This window comes from Sceloporus undulatus, chromosome 11 (assembly GCF_019175285.1).
Source record: "Sceloporus undulatus isolate JIND9_A2432 ecotype Alabama chromosome 11, SceUnd_v1.1, whole genome shotgun sequence".
In the NCBI taxonomy this organism is placed as follows: domain Eukaryota; kingdom Metazoa; phylum Chordata; class Lepidosauria; order Squamata; family Phrynosomatidae; genus Sceloporus; species Sceloporus undulatus.
The window spans coordinates 903,987-931,817 of record NC_056532.1 but is presented as its reverse complement, the minus strand read 5'-3'; the positions used below and the strand labels follow the sequence as shown (position 1 = coordinate 931,817).

The window sequence follows — 27,831 nt, the reverse complement described above, 5'->3', positions numbered from 1 at the left end:
GCACACTTTATCCATCTATGAGAAAAATTTGGGTGAGTACGACATCTTTAGTTTAATGCTGAAAAATAAAATAGCTTTCATGGGAAGTAACCAACACTCTATTTTCCAGCGGTGGAGGAGAATATCTACTCTCAGCAGGGATCTAGCCAGGATTTTGGAAAGGGGTGGGGGTCCAGACTAAGTGCCACCATTATATTGGGGCTTGGGTGCAGCGGCGCAGCAGCATATTTTATTGATGTTGTTTGTTGAACAAATATAAGAACACCGCGATCTCATATTTATAGCCAGATACGCATGGATTTGGATGAAGACACCTTTTAACCTTTTTTAAAGGGAGCATTCAAACCTGTTCACAGGGACGTAGTCAGGCTTTTAGGAAGGGGGGGAGGTCCATAATAAGTGCCACCATTATAATGGGGCTTGGGTGCGGCGGCGCAGCCGCACCCACCATTCATTTTTCTAATGGGAGGGGGGTCCGGACCCCAAGAACCCCCCTTGGCTACGTCCCGGACCCCAAGACCCCCTCCTTGGCTACGTCCTGGACCCCAAGAACTCCCCTCGGCTACGTCTTGGACCCCAAAACCACCCCTCGGCTACATTCTGGACCCCAAGAACCCCCCTTGGCTATGTCCCTGCTGTTCATTGATTGCATATTAATACAGTGGTGCCTCGGGATACGAAATGATCGGGTTATGAAATTTCCGGGATACGAAAAAGTTGGATTGGCAAAAACTGTTTCGGGTTACGAAATATTTTTCGGGTTACGAAATTCATTTCGGCGCGAAATTCAAATGCTGCAAAGTGCAGCTATAGGCTTTCCAGTGCTAACGGAAAAGTGTTTCGGGTTACGAAATTTTCGGGTTACGAAAGGAATGGCGGAACGAATTAATTTCGTAATCCGAGGCACCACTGTACTTTTAAATCATTAGCTATTTATATGACTGGGGAACGTAGACACAGAGTTGGCCACAAAGATGCGTTCGTGTCATATCTAATGTTCATGTTAGGCATCTTCGCTCTTCTCACCTTCTTTCCCCCCGGCTTCTTACAAACGCTGCAATGCATTCTAGCCTGAGAACCTAAGGAAGGCAGAATGCAAATAGACCTCCTTAGAACAGGCCTCTTGTCTTCTCTGCGCACATGATGCGCCGAATGTGTCCAAAGTGTGATATTTAATTGCATTTCCTTAATCTTTACCACTGTATTGCTAAGCTTTCCTAATACTTTTCAAATACCGCATCTCAGGCTTATCCTAATTAAAGAATCTCAATTTAATCCATATTGCATGACAATTCAATTTGTTGATTGCTTTTTCCGTTCCCTTTCCACCCGGCTCCCCCCCCCCCCCCTTTTTTTTCCTCCCCCCCCCCCCCCCCCCCCCCCCTTTTGTGAAATTCCCGTCAAATGTATTAATTCAACATGATGAATCCTGTATCCAACCCACTGGAGTGAATAATTAAAATTAGCTGATAAAACTTTCAGCAGAATTACTTTATGAAATTGCTGAACAGATGTGTCATTTTAATGAAAATCCACAGACAAGTGCCTTCCCCCCTCGGCAGGATAAAAAATATTATCCCCACGGCACATACTTAATTTGGTGGTAAATACACTCCGAGCGATTGCTGGAAGGGAAGAAAAAGCAACTTGTCACACTTAGTAACTTGATTTTTCCCCAGCATGCTGTAACAGCTATCTACAGTAATTCATAGCGCACCATTGTTGCTGCGAGTCCCAAAGAGAACTTATTAAAATGCAATAATCTCCTATTTAAACAGAAACAATAACCATTAAATTTCCCGTGGATCCAAAATGGAGCACAAGCCCCATCTGGTAAGAGTGATTAGAGGACTGATGAGGGAATTTAATTTACAGCGTTCAAAGACTAAATCGGAGCCGATCGGGTCGCCTGGGACTTCCGGGAGCCGCATGCTGTCGTCTTGCAAAAAAAAAACCTCGATCTAAACTGGAAATGGGATGCAGGAGTGAAAATGTTACCCAGGGGCTGAGAATGACAGGGCTGTATTTCATTATGCGCCTCCGACAGACGCGGCGAGCTGTGAGAAATTTGGGGGTGGGCGACTTGGGCTTTTGTTTTGTGTCCCCCCCCCCCCCGCCTCTTGTCAAGAAGTGTTGCTTCTGCAGAGAAGGGAGTAATGGTATACCTTCCCTTGCTGCCAAGAGAGGCCTAGTGACTGCTGGGTAATGCATCGGAAATGCACCTGACCGAGTCCAACAGTGTGCCTCTAAACATCCCAGAGATAAAAGATGAGCATGGCTACGTCTTCAGTTATTATACCATTTTCTCTAGACCTGACAACAACAACAACAACAACAATATATTTGTACCCCATCTCTCCCGGCGGATCGAGGTGGCTTACGGAGATCATAGAATCACAGAATCGTAGAGTTGGAAGAGACCGCAAGGGCCACCCAGTCCAACCCCATTCTGCCATGCAGGAACTCTCAACCAAAGCATCCCCGACAGATGGCCATCCAACCTCTGATTAAAGACTTCCAAAGAAGGAGACTCAACCACCCTCCAAGGGAGTGTCTTCCACTGTCATAGAAGCATAGAATAATAGAGTTGGAAGAGACTCCAAGGACCATCCAGTCTAATCTCATTTGGCCATGCAGGAACCCTCAATCAAAGCATCCCCATTGACAGATGGCCATCCAGCCTCTGTTTAAAGACCTCCAAGGAAGGAGACTCCGAGGGAGCATCTTCCACTGTCAAACAGCCCTTACTGTCCTCCTAATCTTGAGGCGGAATCTCTTTTCTTGGAGTTTACATCCATTGCTCCATTGGGTCCTATTCTCTGGAGCAGCAGAAAACAAGCTTGCTCCATCCTCAATATGGCACCCCTTTAAGTATTTAAACAGGGCTATCATATCACCTCTTAACCTTCTCTTCTCCAGGCTAAACATCCCCAGCTCCCTAAGGCGTTCCTCATAAGGGCTTCACCACTTTAGTCGCCCTCCTTTGGACCCATGGCTCAAGTTTCTCAATGTCCCTTTTGAATTGTGGGGCCCAGAACTGGACACGATATTCCAGGTGGGGCCTGACCAAAGCAGAGTACAGTGGCACTATTACTTCCCTTGATCTAGATACTATACTTTTATTGATGCAGTCTAAAATTGCATTGGCCTTTTTAGCTGCCACATCGCATGTTGACTCATGTTCAACTTGTGGTCCACTTGGACTCCTAGATCCCTTTCACACATAGTTTCTTTCAGCCAGGTGTCCCCCATAATCCTATATCTGTGCATTTCATTTTTCTGCCCTAAGTGCAGTACCTTACATTTCTCTGTGTTGAATTCCATTTTGTTAGCTTTGGCCCAGCTTTCTAGACTATTGAGGCCATTTTGAATTTTGATCCTGTCTTTTGGGGTATTAGCTACTCCTCCTAATTTGGTGCCATCCCAAAGATAAAAGAAGAGCATGGCTATTTCTTCAGCTCACTTATTATACAATTTTCTCTAGACCTAACTATAATAATATTGATGATGATGATGATGATGATGATGATGATCATGATGATGATCATGATGATGATGATGATGATGATCATGATGATGATGATAATATATTTGAACTCTGCCTCTCCCAGCGGATCGAGGCGGCTTACATGGATACACATAATACAATATAATAATCATTGTAAACAAAATAGCATGTATTTAAATCCCCTCTATCCTCTTAAAACTATCCAAAAAAGGTATATATAACAAAAACTCACTCAATAATAACATTAAAATCTTTACAATCCATTAAAACCATTTCTTTTGGATGTGGGGACATCCTCTTACGTCGGTCTGGGCCAACTTAGTGCTTGATGGGCCTCCAACAAATAAGCCACCTCTTACATCAGATGGACATTTAGTCATTAAGTTGTATAGTGCGCCCGCATCATACGTGGGCGCATTATACGCTGCTTTCAGCATATGCTGAAAGCAGCGCCGGAATAAGCGGCAGCGCACGCCCGAACAAACAATGGTGAGTGCACCCACGGTGCACATGTGCCGCCGTCGCCGCCCTGCACTGCCGTGAACATGAGCCCCATTGTTATGAGGCTTGAGCATACGCACTTTTTCTTTTACGTGGGGTGTGTGTGTCCGGAATGGATCCCCCGCATAAAAGAAGGGTGCACTGTATAACCCATCTTTCATTCACATAATCCTCAACAGCTGAAGAGTAGCAAAGTCTGGCCCTAGCCATTGCTTCTACAAGTGGAAGACACCTCTTTGGAGATCTTTAAGCAGAGGACGCATTGTCATCTGTCGGGAGTGCTGTGTTTGGGAGTTCCTGCATGGCAGAGGGTTCGACTGGATGGCCCTTGAGGTCTTTTCCAACTCTATGATTCTATGATTCTGAACAAATAGAAGAGACTCGGCTTTTCATTCGCCTCATTTTTTATTCATGAGCAAAGCAAGGATGGAGTGGGTAATGGCTGGACTGTTGCAATACTTTGGCTTGTTTGTCATCCCAAAGAGAACGATGACTAAATGGGGTCGAAGCTTTTTTCAGTTCAGTGGAGTGAGCATGTGGCCCTATATAAAAGTATAGGATCCTGTTGTTGGCATAGAATACACACGTATCTTGCCAGGTTCTCTTCCTTTTGGAGAAAATGCAGCTTGAACTCTTGTTGTTGTTGTTGTTGAAAATATTATGCACTTGCTTTTTGTTACATTTAATTGCTCCCCCCTTTCGTTCTCCTTAAAGAAAATGCTCCCAGATAAAAGGCTGTGCTACTTTGTTTCAAAGCGTTTCCTTTAAATAAAACTCTTTTATCTTTGAACTTTAAATGCAATTTCAACACTAATTTGCATTCTCATTTCATCCACAAGCTACGACGCACCTCCAAGAAAAAGCATATCCGACGCAAAGGGTGGCGGTGGATGAGATGTATGTCTTAATAAATCCCCGAGGTAATCAAAAACGAAAGACAGCAAAATGAAACAACTCATAAAATATTCCACTACGTCCTCAGAGGATACTTAATGTACAAAAGGTCAGGGCTTTGTAATGTTAATTTGGGGCAGAGGAAACTATCCATCATTTTTAAAGAGCGGGGTTGCCATCCCTGGTGACAGGTTTATGTTTCGGAAGCAACGTTGGTCCCTTTGGCCTAAAGAAACCAGAAGCCAACATAGCAATATTTCATGCCTGCAGATTCCCCTGGACATCCCAGTTCACCTGCACAAAACAGTCACACATGGACTATCTCAGTGATGGCGAACCTATGGCACACGTGCCAGAGGTGGCACTCAGAGCCCTCTCAGTGGGCACATGTGCCATCACCCCAGCACAGAGTTTGCCAGAGTTTGTTACTGGAAAGCCAGAGAGACACGGCACTTTGCAATAAATAAGGGGGTTTGGGGTTGCAATTTGGGCACTCGGCCTCTAAAAGGTTCACCATCACTGGACTATCTGATCCAAATTCCTGGTCAGTCCCTTCTTGAGTCAGAAGAGAGATTCCTCCATGGTAACAGGGGGGGAAATTATATCACACATCCATGTAGAGATTTCATATATTGTTTCTACTGAAAAGCTTTGGACTGGCCCCATAACAAGGCAGTGGAGGGTGCCCATCTTGGAAGCCACTTGGGGTGCCATAAAAGGGGATCCGGTTGTTAAGTAGTTTGGTTGTGAAAATGATGATTCTGATAGACACTCGTCCCTCCATATTTGTGGCTTTGATATTTGCAGCTTTGATTATTCAAGGATTTGATGAATATGTTCTCTGTAGGAATATCATGGTCCTCCAGTGCAACTCTGTGGTCAACTTTAACTAAAAGTTGCACTGAAAGACCTAGAGATCCCTAGAGAGAATACTCTACTAGGCCTTTGTAGCTCCTCCAGCGCAGTTCTATGGTTAGTGTCTGTCGGACGTTGGCCACAGAGTTGCACCGGAGGACCTAGAGATCCCTAGAGAGAATACTCTACTAGGCCTTTGTAGCTTCTCCGGCACAGTTCTATGGTCAGTGTCTGTCGGACGTTGACCATATAGTTGCCCTGGAGGACCTAGAGATTCCTAGAGAGAATACTCTACTAAGGCTTTGTAGCTCCTCCGATGCAATTCTATGGTCAGTGTCCGTCAGACGTTGACCACAGAGTTGCATTAGATGACCTAGAGATTCCTAGAGAGGTGTCCTCTTAGATAAAAAACATGGTGCTTTTGTTATTTGTGGTTTTTCCATATTCTTGTGCCCCTACCCCTAGCGAATATGGAGGAACAAGTGTATATTCTTTTATTCCCATAGAGAAGAATTCGTGGGATACTCTGTCTCAGTTAACCACTATAACTTGGTTGGTTCTTGGATGCTACATACCTTAAAAAGGATGAGCAGATAAGGAATGGTGCTCTTTGTTGCTCCATAACAAGCAATAATAAGCCTTATCACATTAAAAACAAACCCGGCGGACAAACTGAGAGAAGCGTTCTCTGATGTTGCCAGCCACAGATACTGTTGAAACGTCAGGAACATGGCCACATAAAACCCCACAAACAACTATGAGAGAAGTGTGTTTTATCATTCTATCACCGCATGACATGGATGCACTTTTCTTCTCTTCCAGTTGTAAAAGCTTGGGAGAGAGTGGTAAACACATCACTTTTGCCAAACGGGTTTTTCCAGCTCGGCCAAAAGGATACTTTTACAACGCTTTTACAACCCTCTCCCAAATTTGACTAAAAGAGATTGAAAGTGCTTCGAAGTCATGCGGAGACAGAAAGATAAATGTGCTTCTCTCCCTTTGCCTGCTGGATTTGTTCTTAATGCAATAAAACTCAAAATGTCTTGGACTAGCCTGAAGCGAAGGGTGAATCCTAATCTCAGAAATGTTAGCCACGCTAAATGTTAGCAGCACTAATATTGGCATTAGAGATTAAAGCGCACTTAAAGCATCCCTCAAATGAAGCGGAAATGGCGAGTGATTGCGCAAACGATGATCACAAGCAGTTGCGCCAAGGAAGCGATATCGTAAATGCATTGTCGCGGAAGTCCCCAAAGTTAAAAAGATGTGCATTTATGCTTCTTTGCGGCCACTTCAGTGGTGGGTTTTGTGTGACTTCATGTGAAGTCATTACGCATAATTGCGCACTTTTCCTGGGATATTCACGGAATAAACTCCCAATCTCCTTCGTGTGATAAACTCCTGAGAGAATGGGCTCCCGCAAAGATCTCAGAGCCTAGGAAGATTCTGTCCATCAGGGAGACTTAACTCAAGCTATATTGAGCATTGTCACTCATCATTGGCGCATTGAAGTCTGCCTGGAATCAGATCAGCAGCCAGCAGATCCCTTGCAACAGGAGAGTAGTATTCTTCCTTTAGCCAGCCCCGGTTAACAATCTGTCGGCAAACATATGTCTCCGGAGAATCCCAAAGGACAACATGAAGTCAACAACCATCTCTCTGTGTCTCACTGTTGCTTCCCAACACGTGATATTCACAGCAAGCATTTATGCGCAGATAGTGGCTCTGCAAACAGTGGTTGCAACAAATAGTTATCTTCATTGGGATCCATTGCTCAGACCATCCTCCTTGAAATTGCCTCATTGCCTTTTAATTCAAAGATATAGCCGTGTTAGTCTGCAGAATCAGTATGTACTTTGAGACTCACTGAAAGAAAGAATTGGCAGCATGAGCATTCGTAGACTTGAGTAAGTAGACTGGAGTCTACTTGGGTTGAATTGGAGCGTGTCCAAAGGAGGGCGACTAAAATGGTGAAGGGCCTGGAAACCATGAAGCCCTATGAGGAACGACTTAGGGAGCTGGGCATGTTTAGCCTGGAGAAGAGACGGTTAAGAGGTGATATGATAGCCCTAAGTATTTGAAGGGGTACCACATTGAGGATGGAGCGAGCTTGTTTTCTGCTGCTCCAGAGAATAGGACATGGAACAATGGATGCAAGCTAGAGGAAAAGAGATTCCACTTCAACATTAGGAGCAACTTGTTGACAGTAATAGCTGTTCGGTTGTGGAAGGCACTCCTTTGGAGAGTGATGGAGTCTCCTTCTTTGGAGATCTTTAAACAGAGGCTAGATGGCCAGCTGTTGGGGATGCTTTGAAAGAGAAGATAGCGAGGTCAGTTCAAAAATTCAAGCAATTACCTGATTCCTTATCACACCTTAAATTCAGAGTGATGGCCTCCACGAACACAACCCAGATTCTGTGCAAAGTAAGCCATCACATCGGTGGGCTCTTAATTTTGAATTGGCCCCCTTGCGCATGCTCAGTGCGACTCCAGATGACTGGAGCATAGCATATTTAGGCGAGTGAGAGAGAGAGAGGAACAAGGAACCCCACAATTTACAAAAGAGATTGGACGGGGCAGGAAGAATGGTTAAAAGAACATGCTCCATTCACTTTAAAATGAGCATATATTCACTCTTGTCATGTTAAAACGTGAATATAATGGCTATCCAATAGCTCCAGGTCCATGCCTCTTAATTATCAGGCAGCAGCCCTTCCTTAGCAATGCTAAAGGATAAGCGGAAGCAAAATTGAAGTGGAATTGCAGTGTGGCTTCATGGGAAACCCCCCCTTCCAGATGGGGTGGGGAAACAGACCAAAGGAGACATGTGCATCACATCAACCAACAGCGCACTGAATGCGAAGTTGCCTAGGAACAGGGTTTGTGACTTCGCTAGTTCACCGAATTTACTTAACTGTGGATCGACGCATGATTGCATTCAGAGTGCATTTGGACTGCCAGCGATCGTGCGTGGTAACCTTTCGTGCAATAACGTGAATACGCATGATTGCGTTCAGGATGACACTGGATCATACTTCCAATTTCAGTCGCGTGATATCCTCCTCTGCCTTTCTCTCTTTCCTATTGGACTTGGGCAATAATATATGGGAATCACTTTGTCTTTTACCCTACCCTTTGCAAGGTCTCAAAGGTGGGTGCAAATGCTTAAGCAGACAATTTCCCTTCCACACATCCAGCATTACCATTCCTGGTTATGCTCCCCTTAGGCATCTTTTCCTCCTTGCTCACAGATGGTCTCACTCAGCCCTAACAAAATGTTTTAAGCCATTACATAAATTAAAGGAAGAGCCCCCTAAAGTGCACCCGGATCAACTGTTTGGTAACAAAACAGAACCGTATGCAGCGAGCTGCTCCCTTTATCGGTAGAAGGTTCTGGAGACAAACAGCTGATAGGTAGCCGTGGCTTTCGCTTAATTTGTAGGCATGGATTTGAAAATACATTGTAAGACTTCTAAATTTGTTTTGGTTCAAATGTGGACTAGAATAGATAAGAGAGAATAGTACAAGCGATTCAGATAAAGGTGTCTGCAAAGCAGAGGTGCGCAGAAGGTAGCTAGGATGTTGTCTCCCAATTGTTAAGCAAACACACAAGCACACAAATCCCGTGGACGATGTATCAGGCTGCTTAAATAAAGAAAAGTGGGTAGGTGGAAAACCAGGTGTACATTTTCATATGAAAGGACCCTGAGATAAAATTCTGGCCGTTACAGACTGCCAAAATAAAGCGCTTGGGGTCTCTTTGGAGGTAATGCTGTTTAATGATGCTGCATCCGAAGAATCCAGAAGCTGCCACCAAGCTGCACTCGGTGCTTAGGAATGGAGTGTGGCTTTGGCGCACCTCCGACTCTTAGGATTGCATGCATCATTTAAACAGCATACCTCCAAAGAGACCCCAAGCAGCTTTATTTTGGCAGTCTGGAACAGGCCAAAGTTTTTGGCCTGACCTAAGGTTACCAGAGCAGCAGCTCCCTATCCTCTGAGGTTTCAGAGCCCAACATGAGACCAAAGGGATAGATCTTGGTGACGTTGCAGGGTTGGGCCTTTAGTAAGATTGCAAAATAAGGTGTGTATGCATATATTAGAAAGAGAAAGAAGGGAGAGGGAGTGTGTGTATGTGTATGCAAGCCACTTATGGTGACACCATGATTTAGAGTTTTCTTAGGCAAGGAGTACTCAGGGGTATTTGTCAGTTCCTCCCCTAAATAAACCACAGCATCCAGTATTTGTGGGTGGTCTCCCATCCAGATACTAACCAGGGCTGGAAACGGCTTCTGGACTCTTAGGACCTACATCATTTAAACAGCAAACCTCCAAGTGCCCGAGCAGCCTTATTTTGCCTCTCTGTTCGGGCCTCTAATCTTAAAGCATATCCACACTTCACAGCTGTATCAGTTTGATGCAGTGCACTGTTTTAACTGCCTGCCTCTATCCTAAGGAATTAACGGGCAGCTGCAGTAGGTCTGTAACTCTTAGCATATACTGTCCATGCAATTGTTCTTGTCTTTTCTTTCAGAAGCTTCCAGGTGATTCCAAGGTTTTGCACATTTAAGGACTTTATGGGGGGAGAGAGTATGTCAAAAAGGGGCCCTGGTCCAAAACACATTGCACAAATAATCCAATTTGGGACTGCTTTAAGTGCTAACAGAATCCTGGGAATTGTATTTATTGTGGCCCAGAGCTCTCCGACAGAGAAGGCTAATGTCTCGCCAAAACTACAATTCCCACAGTTCCCTAGCACTGAGAGCCGGGCAGTTCAAGCGGTGTCAAACGGTTCATTTCCGCAATGTGTTTTGGACCTGGGTTTTGTGCAATAGTTTCCACATACGCATGCGCACAAACGAGTAGTTTTGTGCACAATTTGCTCAGTGTTTCAGAACGCTTTGTCATCAAGGGCAAGAAGACCAATTGCTTAAGTGTCTTGTCTACACCACAAAATTAAACCAAATTGATCCCCAGTCACTCTTTTCAAACTGCCTTGGAAAGTGAAATTAGAGGAGTTCAGTGCAGAGCTCCCTGGCAGAGAATTCATGATATCTCAGCAACCATAAATCCCACTATTCCATAAGATGGAGCCATGGCAATGAAGTGGTACCAAACTATGCATTAGAGAGATGCACTTTAAGGCACATTACAACGATGTTTCTAGAAATGCTTCTTTCCATGCCAGTGGATGAAGCCCTGGTTCTTCTTTCTACAAGAAGAATCATCTCACTTACACCTTTCGGGTTTGTTATTCACACCATGGAACTGCATTGATGTGCATCTCTGCAAGTTCCATTGCTCGCATGCGCAAGCATTCGAATAAAGATGGAGTCGACGATGCAAATGCTTTCGGAACACATTCAAGGCATGCAGTTTTATCTACAGTATTTGGGTCTGTTTGCATCTCATTACCAACAATGCTGCATCAATAGAATGGGGTTGGACTGGATGGCCCTTGTGGTCTCTTCCGACTCTACGATTCTACTTGGCCATTTCATCACTCCGAAGTGAATTTGGATGTTCAATGCATAGTGCAGCAACAGCTGTAGCCAAACCTTGAAGTCACATGGAACAAGCCATTACCTATTCTTGTTCAAATGTTCCGATTCTAACTACAGAGCTATTATTTCACATCTCAGGCCACAGTACTATTAGTTTATTTCTTGCATTTGCAGCCCATCCCTGTATACAACACGGCTAAGCTGGCTACCAATAAAAAAGTAATAAGACAAACAGTTTTTAAAACCTAAATCGGGGCATATTAAAAGAATAGCTGGCGTTGTAGTTTGAGAGTTGGATTACAACTCCGCAGACCAGGGTTCGATTCCCAGTTCTGCCATGAAACCCACTGGATGACCTTGGGCAAGTCATACTTTCTCAGCCTCGGAGAGCAAGAGCAAACCTTAGAGTTTATCACATGGGGGGAATTTCTCTTAATTTCAAATGAAAAGAAAGTGGGGCCAGAACGCATTCAGGTGAATTCGCTCGTTCAGCGAATTTACATGAATTCAAATTGCGTTTGAACTGGCTACTCATTGCCCAAAAATAGCTTGCCATTGCCTGAAATTGCATGTGATTGCCTCTCACGCAATAACGTGAAACCCCATGAATGCCCTTCGGACTGACTTCCCATGGCCCGAAACTGCGTGTGGTAGTCTATCACGTGATAACATTAAACCCCATTATTGTGTTCGGATTGCTGTTGGGTTATACTTCCAGTTCCCCTTGTCTGATAATGTCCCTCTGAGCAACTCATGCCAAGAAAACCGCATGATCATGAGCTTGGCCTTAGGGTCCCCATAAGTTGGAAATGATGTGAGGAAACAACAGCATCAGCAACTTATTGACACCCAAAACAACATAAGACAAACGCTTGTCCCAATAGAATGATCTTATTCTCTATTAGAAATCCATCCCTGACTCCCTCCGAAGTCAGTAGTTCCAAATTCTGGACCAAACCGCTGAGAAGTATCCAAAACATTAAAAAGAAACGCATGGTTTTCCATTCCTTCACACAATAAAAAGGCAGAGCTATTCTTTTCCATAACCCCCCCCCCCCCCCCAAAAAAAAAACCACCCTCTTTCCTTTCATTCCCTCATTTTGTTTAGCAAGCTGCTCTGGCAATTTAATCCATACGCTCTTACATACACTCCCATAATTTAGCTGCCATTTTTGCTCGGGCGAGACAGTGATTGGTTATGGCAGGACTGTAATATGTTGTCAGCCCTACTTACTCCGTGCTGGTTGATGGTGGCCTAACATTGCCAGAGACATGGTGTCGTTGCACAATTATTTGACAACGCTGCCGCTGCTGCTGTGGTTAACGGTAAACACTAACAAGCGCAGAGGTTGCGGGAAGGTAGGGAAAGAGGCAGCGTTTCGGACAAAGGCAAAAGGGATCAAGGTGGGATGCAAATTTGAGCAGCCTATGAACATACTGTCTTCGTAAGACGTGGCCAAGAGTGCGTTGTTAATGACAAAATTAGAGCAAGTGTTCCAGGGCCCCCACTTGCTCCTGGCACCACGCTCTCCAAGGTTTGGTAGCATTTCTCATCTACTCAGTCCATGTTTCTGAGCTGCAGAGCGAGTGAAGAGGGAGATGGTATGTTAGTCATATATACATGCTCCCGAGCCCTACTGTGCACCGCAGGCGCCATGACGTGCCTTGTGCACTTCATCCAAATGGCACGGCGCACGAAAGGTGTCACAGCACCACTCCAGGGAGCTTATGGCACCTCGGCAGCGGCAGAGAAAGAAGCCGTGTTTTGCGGCTCCTTGTTCTGGGCGCATCGTTGCCGCGCCATTTGGTTGGTAGTTCTGGACCATGGCAACCACTACGATGTCAGGATGCACAGGGAAGCCATTGAAATCCACAAACACCTGGACGATTTCAACTGGAAAGAAGAAACCCTGAAAGTGAACAAAATTTGGCTACTAGTCCTGAGGAATAGCAAAATAAGGACTCGGCAAATGCAAATGGGAAAGCATTCAGAGTCAGGGGCTTTCCCAGCAGATAATGATCTCCAATTAGCAGACATTAATCCTCGTTTGCATTAGCCTCCCAGCCTGAGGCCTGCCATCAGCACAGAACAAGACACATGCAAATCACTCCTGCATTCCCAGGCTCACACAGTATATCTCCAACTCTTTTCCATGCCAGCCTTCGATGATGCCAGCCACAGATGCTGGCGAAACGTCAGGAAGGCTTGTTCCAGACTGCCAAAATAAAGCTGCTTGGGGTCTCTTTCGAGGTATGGTGCTTAAATGATGCATGCGTCCTAAGAATCCGGAAGCTGCACCTAAGCTGCCCTCCAGTGCTTAGGAATGGAGTGTGGCTTTGGAGCGACCTCCGGACTCTTAGGACCCAGGCATCATTTAAACAGCATACCTTCAAAGAGACCTGAAGCAGCTTTATTTTGGCTGTCTGAAACAGGCCGAAGAAACCTTTCTGGAACATGGCCCCATAGCCTGGAAAACCCACAAAAACTATGGACACCGGCCATGAAAGCCTTCGACTTTATGTATTTTATTAAATTGTTGTGTGTTATTCTGTATTGTTTCTTAAATCAGGTTGTGATCCCGCTTCGGTCCACCTGGGAGAGGCGGGAAAATACAAATAATAATAATAATAATAATAATAATAATAATAATAATAATAATAATAATAATAATATCATTATTCATCATTATTATTGACCCTGCTGTCTGAGGCCAGTTAGAGTTGCAATCTGTAGGAATTCGGGTCACCTACCCTTACTTGCCTTAGTTTCTTTGGCAACTGGCATCTAAGACCTTTGCGTACATACATGCCCAATGTTAATTAGATTCTTCTACCCATTGATCTCATCAAATGAGAGTGATGCAATTGAAATGACAGCCAGTCATTGGCATCCTTGTGTAACTCATTACTGTATCAAAGCTCTGGCAGGTCCACCGAGAGGAAACCATGTGTGCTCCATTGACACCAAGCCTTCCTTTCATTTCCAATTACGTATTATGCCCAATCCTTTCCTCACCCATCTTCTTGCCAGGTACCCCCCTCCTTTCTGCAAACAGACTCTGTGCCAAGCCAAGAACTTGTCAGAAAAATGAGTTACAGTCCATACAAATCACTCTGCGGCAGATGGGTGGCCTGATTTGGATTACCGACTGCATTAAAAATAACTCTTTTCCCCAGTATTGTAGCTGTTTTTAATATATTTTGGGGTCCTGCATTAAGAAAAACACATTAAAATGTTGCACCGCACATCATTCTTTCACTAATTTGATTTTTTAAAATGAATTCAGTTGTTGCTAAGATTATGAATTCAGTTGTTGCTAAGATTTGATTAAGTGGAGACGCTTATTCCGGTGCGATTTCTTTTTGTGCCTTTGCATGGATGTTTGGGTTTCGTATCTGTGACGTTTTGAAAGTCCGCTAGAAGACTTTAACCCCTTTTCTTGTTCCTTGCAGGAGAATTAGAGTCCTTTCAGTCGGTCACGTATTTCAATATAGAAACGTCATCGCAAGTGGCGGAAAAAACTATATATATATAAAAAACACACATATATATAGTGATCCTCAAAGAACCAAGAGGGGATGCTGAAGAAAGCTCTCCTAAGTTCTATGGACCAAATTTGGTCCAGCTCTTCCAGATCATCTAATAGTTTGTACATTAAACTTCATGCTGCCCTTTCATGCAGCTGCAAATGGTTGTATTGATCATGTCAGTGAGCTATAACAAAAAGAGACAAATATGTCTATTTCCAACCCTCATGCTTTTTCATCTACTTAAATCCCCATTATTCTCTTGGCTTCTGTAAGCTCCAAGATGAATTTGTCTCTTTTAATCATGCATCCAGGTTGTTTAATTCACTTGCTACTGTGTTGGAATGTGGGCTGTTTTTTGTTAGCCTGTGGATTGTATTTGTTATCTCCACCTTCTTTTCGGATGAGTTGCGTCTTCTCATGACATGGCCAAAGTATGATGACTGAAATCATCTTGGCTTCCAGGGAGGTCTCAGGCCTGATCTCCATATTCACTAGGGTTAGGGGCACAAGACCCCCGTGAATATGGAAAACACACCAATAACAAAACACTATGTTTTGACCTGAATCTCTCGGTCTCCCGTGCAATTCTGTGGTCAACGTCCGACAGACACTGACCATAGAACTGCAGTAGAGGAGCTACAAAGGCCTAGTAGAGTATTCTCTCTAGGGATCTCTAGGTCCTCCAGTGCAACTCTGTGGCCAACGTCCAACAGACACTGACCATAGAACTGCTCTAGAGGAGCTACAAAGGCCTAGTAGAGTATTCTCTCTAGGGATCTCTAGGTCCTCCAGGGCAACTCTGTGGTCACCGTCCGACAGACACTGACCATAGAACTGCGCTGGAGGAGCTACAAAGGCCTAGTAGAGTATTCTCTCTAGAATCTCTAGGTCTTTCAGTGCGACTGTTAGTTAAAGTTGACCATAGAGTTGCACTGGAGGACCTAGAGATTCCTAGAGAGAACGTTTTAATCAAATCCGTGAATAATCGAATCCATAAATATCAAAGCTGCAAAAACGTAGGAATGGGTGTATTTTCTTTTTATCTGTTCTTTGTAATTATCCAGCTGTTGCATCCATACGTGGAAATGGGGAAAACAATTGCTTGTACGATCATGACTTTTGTGCTTGTATACCTTTGCTCTTTAGGACCTTTTCTAGTCCTTTCATAGCTAACCTCCCCATTCTTAGTCTCCTTCTGATTTCTTGGCTGCAGCCCCCATTCTGATCAATGTTTGATCCAAGGTAGAGGAACTCTTTTACTATTCCTATTGCCTAATTGTCTAGTAGGCTGAATTTATGAATATCTTCTGTGGTCATTATTATTTTTATGTTATTTATGTTCAGCAATAAGGATGCCTTTGCACTTTCTTCTCTGATCTTTCTCCGTAGTCATTCCAGGTCTGTGATGTTTACTGCTAGTAATATGGTGTCGTCTGCAGATCTTGGGTTGTTGATATGCCTTCTTTCTGTTTTCACATCTCTCCTTCCCTTAGGATAAGGCACTTTCATGTGTTCTTAAGGGAGATGTACCGATATATCAAGGCCATATCTCAGTGGTGGAGTACATGCTTTGTATGCAGAGGGTCTTAGATCTGAACCGTTTAATCCTTTTGCAGGGCTGGAAATGACCCCTGTGTAAGACTCCATAGAGATGCTGAAGTGAGAAGAGTACTCAGTTAGACAGAATCAAAATACAGCAGGTTCCTGTATTCCTTGCTACTACTAGATGGTGACATATCAGCATATTTCCCCAAACTTAAATAAGGCCAAAGCGGATCCACCCCCTCCGCTTTATCCGCTAGATAAAATTTCACGTCTGATTAAATAGTTTACATAAACTTAATCTTCTCCCCTTTGCCTGATGCATTATAATCTCAGATATTATTCATGTAGGTATTCCTCCATGAACCATAAAAAAGTTCATTTCTTCCAAAGGATATGAGCGCGCCAAAGCATTGCTAGCCTAAAGAGCATTTTAAAAAAGAGTTTATTGGTTTGTGCTTCGTATTTTTCAGGATACTTTTTAATATGTTTTTCAACGCCGGAGCAAAGTTTGCATTTATATTAATAGACGCTTTCCGTTTGAAGGGATTAGCAAAGGAGCAGTGCGCACTCCGGGGATGGATGAGAAATGTGTCTTCCTTTTGCAAAGGGAACAACACCTCCCACAAAGCCCCCCAAATCCCAAATGGGATCTATCCAGTTCATACCGCCTGGACCCAATGCGGTTTGTGGCCTGATGTTTATATATGTCCAGATTACAGAAGGCATTGGTGCACCGACCATGAAGAAATGTTTTTGTTTGCACACATGTATACATACATGCTTTACTCAAGAAGTGCAATGCAGGGATCATCAGCATTGAGGCCATGCTATTGAGGACGCAGCTGTGCTGGGCAGGACACGTTTCTAGGATGAAGGACCATCGCCTCCCCAAAATAGTACTCTATGGTGAACCCGCCATGGGTCAAGAGCGTAAGAGAGGCACCCCAAAGAAGAGATACAAGGACTCACTGAAACATCATCTCAGGCTTGGCCAAATTGACCACCAACAATGGTCCTCCCTGGCCTCGCATCGGGAGGCATGGAGACGCACTATCCACGATGCTGCAGCCTTTTTCAAAAGCTCACGGCAAACGGGTCTCGAAGAGAAACGACAACGCAGAAAGAACCGCAACCCGGAAACATCACCCAAGGAGACTTTCCACTGTGCTTTCTGCAACCGGACCTGTTTGTCCCGGATTGACCTTTTTAGTCACCAACGCGCTTGTACAAAGCGCAGGATCATGAGTCCTTCCTGAATCTTCGTTCGCGAAGCAAAGCCAGAGAGAGAGCATAATTGCAACATGCATATAAAACGAAATGATTTTTTTGGGGTGGAAAAAAATTAACCTTTAAATCTGAGATGGACACAAGTTGGGAAAAACCTTCAGGTGGAAATAAGGGAACCTCAAAGAGCTTGAGTTTCTGCATCCATAGCAGGCAGACATCCATTGCAGGAGGTGGAGGAGGCCCAAGAAAAACATCCTCTTAGGTTGAAACTGTTGTGCTTTAGATTTCAACCAGGACTGTGTTAGCCGAACAATCACTTCTCAGCATGGAAAGGTAGCATAATGGGTCTATATAGTGGCAATACAGAAAACAAGCCTGCTTCAGCGAAAGCTAATATAGCTCTACTTAATAATTTCCTTCCAAAGTCTGAATTTGAATGTGTATTTCGCCCAGCTTGAGGCAAACAATTTGTTCCAGTGGAACTTACCAGGGGGTCAAGCAATCTATTTGAGTTTGTGAAGTTTTCAAAGTCGGCAGAAGCTAATAGTGTTTCCCCTTTTATTGTTTTCGCCAATAATTTGATCCAATTGGACAGGGTTTTTTCCCTTCTTCTCCCTGTGCTTTCTCTGTTTGATCCCAACATCTGTCTGTATGGTGAGCAAACAATAAACCGAGGTGTATAACCGACCGCTGGAGTAATAGTTTCGGGTTTTAACGTTGCTCTTTGCGCAGAAGGGAGTGCGCTTTAGAAAGGGAGTGTGCTTTAGAAAGCAATGAAATCTCTGGCTGTTTCCTGCTGTTGTTTTTGTGACTGTTATTATAATGCAAATGCAGCCGTGGTGGAAAACAAATACACTAGAATGTGGAGCTGTGTTAGTCTAGAAAAGCAGTACGCAAACGTAGCACCTTTGGAACTAATGGGAAGAAAGAAGTTGGTAGCGTGAGGTTTTGTAGACTTCGGCCTACTTCTGCAGATGCATGTTTTGCAATAGAGAATTCGGAGACTTATATATAGATAAATCATTTGTTTGTGAGAAATTCAAAACCTTGTGGGTATAGAGATGAATAAGCAAGTACTGTTTCACTTATGATCAATGATCGTTGGTCCTCGGATGACAAAAGCAGCAAGATAGTAATTGCCTACAGCAGGCGATAACCATGTGAATGAATATTGGAATGTAGTGCTGGAAAGAGAGAGGGATATGATGAATGGAGCAAGGGCACCTTCATGAGGATTGGGCTTGGATAGTGTTGACATGCAGTGTGCCAGGAAACCATGATCTCTATTCAACCCATTGCTGATCGGGGCCCGTTAACAGACTGCCCAAAAAGGGCGGTCTTGGGCCGCTGCTTTTTGCTCCGTGAGGGAGCCGCAGCAGCCAAACCGCGCGACTCCCTCACAGAGCAAAAAAGGAGCGCGCAAATCGCGCTCCTTCCAGGAACCCGGAAGAGACGCCGCGAGTGCCAAAGCGCGCACTCGCGACGTCTCTTCCGGGTTTGGACGTGCGGACTCAGAGCGTCTGCTACGTCAAGATGGCGGTGCCCATCTGTATAGGGTGCCACTATCTTGACGTATCAGTTACGTGCGAGGGGCAAGGCGCATCCGGAAGTGCCGCCCCTTGCGCGTAATCGCGGCGCAAGGACAGCGCCTCTTAGGCCCGTCAGTAACGCGCCTAGTCTACTAATAAATGCCACCTCTGCTGTTTCTGTTTCCAGTCTTCCTCTGTAGTTCTTTTGTTCCAGGACTGCTGCCCTGAGGTCTGAGATGGGATGTCCGGAGAGACTGAAGTGTTCTAGATGGGTCTGCCCCTGGATTCTTGACCCTAAAACATGCATCGGAAGGAGTGGCTGAAGTCTAGGAAAGTTCATGCTACCAATTTCTTTCTTTCAGTTGGTCTCACCGGTGCCACAAAATCTTTTTGCATACTAGATTGTGTTGCCCAAGGAAACAGAGGAGAGACGTCAGGTGGGAACCATAAAAACATACACCGTATTAGGCCCTGTTTGCCCTGGGCCATATAAACCGACCTCCTCCTCCTCTCGCCATGGAGTCTGAATGACATAGGGCCCAATTTCTGAGTTCAGAGCCTTCCATTCATATACAGGCGGCTGTTTCAAATGCATCCCACTCTGCCACCTGGTATGGCTATCACTGCCATGCGTCATTCACTCCGAGGGAGGTGCTCATCCATTAGACCAACACTGGGCACTTTATTCTGACCTCAAGGCATGCGATGCAATGTGGTGGCGGCGGCAACGGACAGCAGAACAACATGCACATGCAAACAGCCATCTGGCATCAGTATGGAAGGTCAAGTCAGTTCTGTGGCCAAGAGTTTTCCCAGAGTATCTTTGCCAGTGTATATAGGACCACAGTTTGGATGTATTGGAGGGTCAATGAAAATGATTTTAGCTCATTGAAAGGCTGGAGTGTAAGTAGTGTGTTGGGATACAAACTCATGGGATAATGGCAACTGTCCTTGGGAGAACTATGGCTTTGTTCCCACTATGGTTTAAACTGGATCGTGATTTGAAATGACCCGGTTTAAACCACCATGGTTCCCACTTAATCCGAATCAGTGACGTGATTCGGAAAGGGGGGGGGGCATGGTTTTTATCCATTAAACCCTTGTCAAAAAGACACTGGTAAAATGGCATGTTTTTTGGGATGAATCAATTTATTCTCAAATAATAATAATAATAATAATAATAATAATAATAATAATAATAATAGTTTATTTATATCCCGCCCCTTGAGGTCAATCGGGGTGGCTCATAAATCAAATAAATCGATTCATGCCAGTGGGCACCACGGACGGATTCGAATCCGCCCCAACCCAAATGGGAACCAGGCACAAACATAGTGGGAACCAGGACCTATTTTTGCAATGATCCATCCATTCAGATCAGGCACCAAATTCTCCGTAAGTGGGAACAATAGATGTCATTTGTGCCACAGCAAGACAAGATGTTCTTCCCCAACGTATACATTTTTGAACACGTTTTTCTAATTGATTAAGACGTGTTTGGAATTGTACACACTTTCAGCCATTTCCAAAACGCATGCTTGGTTTTGAGCATGCAAAAGGCCCCACAATCCATGCAAATGTGTGGCTTTCAAAGGCAAGATGCGCTTGGACCCAGGAGGCTGGTGACAGAGGCAGGTTTGATCTTGAAACCAGGATTCTTTCCCATCTTTGAAAATATACGTTGAATCTTCAAAGGCAGTCTCTTCCCTCCTAGGTTCCCTAACATTTAGGTTGAAAGCGCTTTAGTGCGCAAGAGAGTAAACTTTACTTTCATGGCAGCCCCTTTAAAAAAATCTTGTGGTTTTTCCTCCTGGTCGGCAAACGGGCTTGAATTTCGTTAGCACTGTGACAATGAGAGAGATAAATAGATGTGACAGTTATGAATGATGTACTGTCATGCACTTCTGAATTCAGGCGCATATAAATTGACACTCCTGTCAAATAGCCGCCACGGAAAAGAGAGGCCTCTAATGAACCTTCTAATAGGGTAAATGGGAGTCTTAATTCGTCATTAACTGGAAAAGGGAAATTTGGCCATGTAATTTCTCCACGCCGCCTGTCTTGAAAGAGTCCGGCAACGCAGCATTTACAGTTGAATAGGCAAAGATTGCTTTTTCTTTCTTTGCGTGTCCAGTGGAAAATTTGGCTCTGCAACAAGAAAACACAACACAAGTTGGATGCAAGGAAAGCCCACCACTATTTATTGATTTACAACTGTCAGTGGGTTGGGCACATGCATGGCGACTAGATCCCACCATGAACTGGTGTCCAGTTCTGGGCACCACAATTCAAAATGGATGGTGAGAAACTGGAGCATGTCCAAAGGAGGGCCACCGAAATGGTGAAGGGTCTGGAAACCATAAAGCCCTATGAGGAACGCCTCAGGGAGCTGGGGATGTTTAGTCTGGAGAAGAGAAGGTTAAGAGGTGAGTTCGATCCTAGGCAGGGATCCAGGGCCCACTCAGCTTTGCATCCTTCTGTAAGTCGCTAAAATTGCTTGTTGGGGGGCTTACACATTGTAAAGCGCTTACGGAGTCTTTAAGTGCACCGATAAGCAGTATAGAAACGTACTTGCTATTGCTATATATGATGATTACATCATACACCAAAGCCAAACCCTCTTATCCTTGAATTGTTCTGACCAAATATAGACTGCCGTCACAATTGGGAGGGTGGGGGGTCCAGAAATGTGATGTGCCAAACTATGTCCATACCCAACCATTCATTGCTGTGGACGCCAGTGTCCTTGGAACAGAGTCTAAAACGCTGCAGGGGCCCACAGAATCAGCATGCACTTGCAATCCCATGGCCTGGTTTTACCATAACCTTTGCGGGACAGTTGTGGTGAGGAACCATAGGCCACTGCCAAAATAAAGCTGCTTGGGGTCTCTTTGGAGGTATGCTGTTTAAATGATGCATGCATCCAACAAATCCAGAAGCTGCACCAAAGCTGTCCTCCAGTGCTTAGGAATGGAGTATGGCTTTGGCGCAACCTCCGGACTCTTAGGACCCATGCGTCATTTAAAGAGCATACCTCCAAAGAGACCCAAAGCAGCTTTATTTTGGCCTGTCTGTATCAGGCCCTCAACTACTAGCTTGATGGCAGCAGCGCAAAATGTACGTTTTAAGCATGCAAGTTTTATTATTTGCATTTGGGGAGAAAAAAAGTAGAGATAGAAGAGAATGCTAGAAAATTACTAACAAGAATCTAGTGTTCCATGTTTTGATACAGATCATAGACAAAATAACATACATCAAGAAGAGATGAGACTTGCGACGGATCTTTGGGTTGGATTTATTAGTGCCTTCAGTGGTGAAGTCAGCGAAGCCGCAATAAGCTTTAAGTAAACACTATCAATTTTGATCAGCGGTGTCTTTTCCCTTTTTGATATACAACTCAATGATACAACAGATTTCTTTTTTCCTTATGGAAATGTCAATGGCAAGATGAAATTAAGTGCTTGGGCACATCGGTCTGTTAAAAACATAGATGCTCCAAGTATGGCTATGCATTAAATTTTGAAATGCTCCTTACTGCCTCTACTCCCATCAAGAAGTATGGTTTGCAAACATGATGGTGCATAGGCTTTGCATGCAGGATGGAGCCAGAGATGCCAAATGCAATCTGTGGCATCTATATTCCCCCTCCCCCCCCAACATTACACAGAAGCAAATAGGGGCACATGTGACCGTATAAGATCAGAAGGAGGTATAGAGGGCAAAATATATTAATGAGGAAGAACATAAAAGCTAGGAAACGCTGTAGCACAGTGCTTGCCAACCTGGAGCATGCATACCCTGATATGTAAGTAGCAGGGGTATATAAAAGCAAGCAGGGGTGTGCAAAAGCAAGTGGCGGGTGAAGGGGAGAAGTGAAGGCATGCAGGGAGTAGAATAATAGAATCTTAAGAGTTGGAAGAGACCCCAAAAAGGGCCATCCAGTCCAACCCCATTCTGCCATGCAGGAACTCCCAATCAAAGCATCCCCATTGACAGATGGCCATCCAGCCTCTGCTTAAAGACCTCTAAGGAGGGACTGGAGTGCAACTTTGGCGCAGCTTCTGGCCTCTTAAGACGCTTGTGTCATTTAAACAGCATACCTCCAAAGTGACCCAAAGCAGCTTTATTTTGGCCTGTCTGTAGGGGCATACATAGCCACAGATTTTTCTATCCAGAGATTCAAGCATCAAACATCTTGATTTTGCCATTATATATATATTTTATATGTATCCATGGAATTTGGTATCCACAGGGGATCCATGAACCAAGCCGCAGCGCATACCAAGAGGTGTTTGCTTGCATTGTCTGCAAAATGTACTGTGCTGGAATGGAGAGGAGATGCATGAATGAAGAGCTGGCAAAGAAGGAGAAAGTCTTTCCCTTTCTATACTGGGCATGCGATTGGTAATAAAAATGACTGATCGTCTACCGTAGCCCAGTCTTTTGTTCAATTCAGCTCTGATTACAGAGCCTATTAGTTGGAGTTACAACCTTTTTAAGAGCAGTGCTTACCAGTAATAGGGCCAAATGATTTTGGAAAGTTCAGATTTACTGGGCTCCCTACAGAAATGAATCCAGCACTGAACGTATTGATACCGAGCCGGAGCAAAGCCGCCACGGCCGGGGCCCAGGGAATTGAATGCGCTTAGTAAGAACCGTGCAGTGAGCAGAATGGAAGATCTGATAGATGGGAGGCTCAAGGGCAGGCTAAAGACTTCAGAGTTCACCACACCGGCAACATTAGGCTAAAATTAGGGCTGCACCAGCAAGGACGGCATTGGCATGGAGATAAGAAATGGAGTTTGTTAAGATGCTGCTATCCTTCTGCAGGGACATAGCTAGGATTTTGGGAAAGGGGGGGGTCCAGACTAAGTGCCACCATTATAATGGGGCTTGGGTGCAGCGGCGCAGCAGCACACACCATTCATTTTATCTAACGGAAGGGGGGTCCGGACCCCAAGGACCCCCCCCCCTTGGCTATGTCCCTGCCTTCTGTATACACAGTATACAGTACAAACTCTAGGATTTTGTGATTCTCTGATTCTAACCAAAGTTTAGGAATCACTGTATTAGACCTAAAGTATCTGGGGTTGATGAGGCCATACCTCCTGAATTAGAGGATGATGGACTCCCTCCAAGACCATAAGAGTGAAGAAGAATAAAGACGATCACTCAACAGAAGGAATGCTCAACTACAAGGAAGGTCTTGTCATGAGTAGTTTTCTTTGGAGCTAGCGGTCACCTTAATTCATCCTGGCAGTAGCAGCATGTGGATTTCAGTTTGAGCAAAGCTCAGTGATGAGAACAACTCAGTCCTGTGTAGACCTCTAGTAGCTGTGCACATTCCTACTTCCTCCCGACTCCCTTGAGGTGCATGACCCTGCCGTGTATAATGCTTTCCTGTGCAATCATGTTCTTCTGGGGGGTGCTCTTATCTGCTGGCGTGTTGACTTTGGATTGCTTGACCTTGCCTTTGAAATCCCCTCCTTGGAACAGCATTGCCGCCTGATAGAACTTGGCTTTGCTTTTTCTGGTTTTGATGATTCTGCCCTGACTTGTCTTTTCTGGGCAGAAGGGAGCACCATACATTATAAAGTGCACCACGCGGCTTTCATGCCTGGCAGCAAGACAGAAGAAGACCTTTGGAAGATGCTAGGACAGTCTTAACATAACATGCTTTATAGATTAGGATGCTGGACTCCTTCCCAGCCCATAAGAGCGACTCTCAGGTTCCCTCTCTCCTTTTCCCTCCTCCAATGCAAAACAAAAATGATATTGTGAAGTCAAATGCTTTCAAAGATATTACTTTCTCCAGACAGTCTAATTTTGCAAAGCTCAGAACCCTCAAAAAGCTTTGTGCAGGGTCCAGGTTCATTCCTAGGAGCTTCAGAAGGAAGCCTGCCTTACCCAACGAAGTGCCAGCGGGACCTGATTCAACACCAACAAAAATATGAAGTCGAAGGCTTTCACGGCTGGCATCCATAGTTTTTTGTAGGTGTTTCAGCCATGTTCTGGAAGAGTTTATTCCTGATGTTGAGGTCTTGCCACAGGGACGTAGCTAGGGTTTTAGGAAGGGGGGGGGTCCAGACTAAGTGCCACCATTATAATGGGGCTTGGGTGCGGTGGCGCAGCAGCACACACCATTCATTTTTCTAATGGAAGGGGGGTCTGGACCCCAAGAACTCCCCCTTGGCTACATCCCTGCTTGCCATCAACAGACCAACCTATGAATTAACATGTAAATCACATCCTCCCAGCCAAGGGCCAAATGGTATATGTCTATGTATGTATGTATGTATGTATACACGTATACACCACTCACTTCCATGCCACCACCCTCTGAAGATGCCAGCCACAGATGCTGGCAAAACGTCAGGGATAAAATCATCCAGAACATAGCCTGAAAAACCCACAAAAGACTACAAACAAAACAGCCTCTGTTCAAAGACCTCCAAGAAGGAGGCTCCACTACTCTCCGAAGGAGTGTCTTCCACTGTCGAACAGCCCTTACTCTTAGGAAGTTCCTAGTCCTAATGTTTAAGTGGAATCACTTTTCCTATCGTTTGCATCCATTGTTCTGGGTCCTATTCTCTGGAGCAGCAGAAAACAAGCTTGAGTTGGATGTGACCACAAGGGCCTTCCCCAACGGATAGCCATCCAGCATCTGTTTAAAGATCTCCAAAGAAGGAGACTCCTCCACATTCAGAGGGAGCGTCTTGCACTGTAAAACAGCCCTTACTGTCAGGAGGATCCTCCTAATGTTGAGGTGGAATCCCTTTTCTTGTACATTGCATCCATTTCTCCACTGTGTCCTGTTCTCTGGAGCAGCAGAAAATAAGTTTGCTCCATCCTCAATGTGATACCCCTTCAAATACTTAAGCAGGGCTATCATATCATCTGTTATCCGTCTCTTCTCCAGGATAAACATAGCCAGCTCCCTAAGTGTCTCCTCATAAGGCATGGTTTCCAGACACTTCACCATTTTGGTGGCCCTCATCTGGACATGCTCCAAGTGCAGGTTGGTATCACTGTGGCCACAGAAGGTCGACAAGCTGGAGGTATGGGTATGTGCACATCAGCACATTACAGACTGTGCTAGAGCGGAATGGACTGTGCTAAATGGAGAACCCACCAAGGAAGTTTCTCGGGAGAAGATCAGTGAAAGAGATCTAGCAGTCCTAGTAGACCATAAGTTGAAAATGGGTCAACAGTATGATGCAGCAGCTAAAAAGGCCAATGCGGTTTTAGGCTGTATCAATAGAAGTATAGTATCTAGATGAAGGGAAGTAATAGTGCCACTCTATTCTTGGTTAAGCCTCACCTGGAATGCTGCATCCAGTTCTGGACAACACAATTCAAGAAGGATGTTGAGAAGCTGGAACATGTCCAGAGGAGGACCACCAAACTGGTGAAGAGTCTGGAAACCATGCCTTATGAGGAACGACTTAGGGGGCTGGGGATGTTTAGCCTGGAGGAGAGAAAGTTAAGAGATGGTATGATAACCCTGTTTAAATATTTGAAGGGATGCCATATTTAGGATGGAGCAAGCTTGTTTTCTGCTGCTCCAGAGACTAGGACCCAGAGCAATGGATGCAAGCTACAGGAAAAGAGATTCCAGCTCAACATTAGGAAGAACTTCCTGACAGTAAGAAGGCAGGGACGTAGCCAGGATTTTAGGAAGGGCGGGGGGGTCCAGACTAAGTGCCACCATTATAATGGGGCTTGGGCGCTACGGCGCAACAGCACACACCATTCATTTTTCTAATGGAAAGGGAAGGTCCGGACCCCAGGACCCACCCACCCCCTTGGCTACGTCCCTGAAAAAGGAGAAGGAGAGGAGGAGTGAAATGCAAAACTAACAGAAGAAATATAGAGCAGTGGTAAGGGAAAGAAGATAATGGTTGGATGGAACACACTCCCTCAGAAAGTGGTGGGGTCTCCTTCTTTGGGGTTTTCCAAAGAGGGGCTGGATGAAGGAAGAGCCGTTGAGACTAGTGAATTTTAAAGAACCAGATTATTCCTAGGAAACCTGGAATTGCTTTTGATCGTCTCTTTTAACAGTAAGGCAACGAGAACATTTGCATGCAAGTGACTGATCATACGTTAACTAAGAATTACTTAATTGCCTTAATAGTTTAATTTTATTTGTCGCTAATCTGATTAGGAAAGGGGACTAGTGGGTGGGAGACGGCAGGAGAATTTGCCTTTTTCTGTGCCATTAAAAGTGCAGCAGCAGATTTCTTAAGGTAGTGGGATCAGGGACGTAGCCAGGATTTTAGGAAGGGGGGGGGGTTTCCAGACTAAGTGCCACCATTATATTAGGGCTTGGGTGCGACAGCACAGCAGCATGCACCATTCATTTTTCTAACGGAAGGGGGGGGGGCCGGCCCCCAAAACCCCCCCCTGGCTACGTCCCTGGTGGGATGGCAGCAACATCCCCCCCGATTCGTAACGTATTCCTTCCCACCTACCCATATTTTGCAAAGCTTTTAGTTCCTTCCAAGAATGTCCCTTAAATACAAGGCTCTAATAACATGCATTAATTTCTGTCCCAGATAAGGGGGAGTCATGCCGTTTCTTGCTGAGTAATTTAATAGGACCCCAGATCTAATTTAATACATCCAGGGACGTAGCCAGGATTTTAGGAAGGGGGGGCCCAGACTAAGTGCCACCATTATAATGGGGCTTGGGTGCGGTGGCGCAGCAACACACACCATTCATTTTTCTAATGGAAGGG

The 27,831-nt window shown here is 44.8% G+C and overlaps 1 protein-coding gene across 4 annotated transcripts in view; it reads left to right on the top strand.

The window, feature by feature from the left end:
- Positions 1 to 27,831, top strand: part of LOC121916876 (autism susceptibility gene 2 protein homolog) — a 386,634-nt gene that overhangs the window by 328,725 nt on the left and 30,078 nt on the right. Inside the window, exon 5 of one of the 4 annotated variants that reach the window (XM_042442406.1) lies at positions 16,882 to 17,364. The exons of 1 other annotated variant lie outside the window; for it this stretch is intronic. In XM_042442406.1, the coding sequence (XP_042298340.1) occupies positions 16,882 to 17,172 (291 nt within the window). In that variant the 3' untranslated portion in view covers positions 17,173 to 17,364. Of the gene's footprint in view, positions 1 to 1,875; positions 1,997 to 16,808; positions 17,365 to 27,831 lie in introns of those variants that run through there. 2 more of the 4 variants (XM_042442410.1, XM_042442408.1) reach the window with 2 other exon arrangements.